This window comes from Octopus bimaculoides, chromosome 23 (genome assembly GCF_001194135.2).
Source record: "Octopus bimaculoides isolate UCB-OBI-ISO-001 chromosome 23, ASM119413v2, whole genome shotgun sequence".
In the NCBI taxonomy this organism is placed as follows: domain Eukaryota; kingdom Metazoa; phylum Mollusca; class Cephalopoda; order Octopoda; family Octopodidae; genus Octopus; species Octopus bimaculoides.
Window position 1 is genome coordinate 22,070,976 of NC_069003.1, and position 1,543 is coordinate 22,072,518.

The 1,543-nt window shown below is 35.8% G+C and overlaps 1 protein-coding gene across 1 annotated transcript in view; it reads right to left on the reverse strand.

Moving 5' to 3' along the window:
• Positions 1 to 1,543, reverse strand: part of LOC106877256 (patched domain-containing protein 3-like) — a 47,870-nt gene that overhangs the window by 15,004 nt on the left and 31,323 nt on the right. Inside the window, 1 exon segment of the mRNA XM_052975938.1 lies at positions 612 to 758. Within this exon segment, the coding sequence (XP_052831898.1) occupies positions 612 to 758 (147 nt within the window).

The window sequence follows — 1,543 nt, forward strand, 5'->3', positions numbered from 1 at the left end:
ACAAGCAGGTGTATTAGTTTGACGCTAAGGAAGGTGAGAAAGTCTTTTACGTTTCAAGCCTACGCTCTTCAACAGAAAGGAACATGATTTCTTTTATTTGTTTCAGTCATTTGACTGTGGTCATGCTAAAGCACCACCTTTAGTCAAATATAGGTTGTTTTGTGATGGTGGAGTGACAAATACAGATATACAAATACACACACATATATGACGGGCTTCTTTCAGTTTCCGTCAACCAAATCCACTCACAAGGCTATGGTTGGCTCGAGGCTATAGTAGAAGACACTTGATTAGGGTACCATGCAGTGGGACTGAACCTGGAACCATGTGATTGGGAAACAAACTTCTTACCAGACAGCCAAACCTGTGCCTGTTTGTTTACCTCCCAATAATTTAGCAGTTCACTAAAGGAGATCAACTGAATATTCTCTTTGTTCAATTAAAATTCTTCAAAGAAATACCATAGCATGGCTGCTGTCCAATGACTGAAACCAGTAAAAGATAAAATGAAGATTATGATGAAAGGTAAGTTAATGTCCCACTCTTACCCACCCTGCAATCTGAAGAAAAAAGAAAAAGAAGGAAAAAAATGTATGTCAAACATGACTGACCAGACACATTGAAATTTTGTTCTTTACACCATTGAAGAAATCCTGTTAACCAGTTGACTGTGTAATCTTTCAATACATAAGAACTCTGAGACAGGTCATATGCCATCTTTTGATAAGCATTTTGATCCACACTATAGGTAAGGCTCTCTGCAAGAAGCAAGAAAACAGTTCAAATAATAAATAAATAAATAAAGAAAGAAAGAGAAGAAAGAAGGAAAGGAAGGAAGTATGGAAAGAGAGAAAAGAGAAAGAAAGTGTTGTGGCGGACACCTCCAATTGAGAAGTGGGCTGTTCCACTACTGATAAATAGTGGACAGACACAACAAACAGTGTCAGTCAGCGAGGTATGCCGTTCAGGCCAGTCACACAGACGATGAAATAGGTCGTCATAATGCGGGACATATCAGTGGTGAGAAAGATTAGAACTTCAAGCAGTGAAAAATATCAAAAATCCCAAAGTAGGATTTGAACTACACACTGAAAAATTTGACGAAACTGAACTATGCACAGTAAAAAATAATAAACACAGTGAAAAATATATGAAGTATTTTAGTCAAGTTGCTATGTGTTAGTAGCGCTACCAGTAAACAATGTAGACTGGTAATACCTGTGGCATTCTGAAGAGGAAAATAATTCTGTATGGAAGAAAAATAATAATAATGATAAGTCCGTGTGAAGAATTTTAGTCAGGTCACTATGTGTTTGTAGAGCCACTGGTAAACAATGTAGACTGGTACTACCTGCGGCAGTCTGAAGAGAAAAATAATTATGTGCGGAAGAAAAAAAAAAATAATTAAAAAAATAATAATAAAAATAATAATAATAAAAATAATAATAATGATAATAATAATATAAGTTCAGGTGAAGGATTTTAGTCAGGTCACTATGTGTTTGTAGAGCCACTGGTAAACAATGTAGACTGGTACTACCTA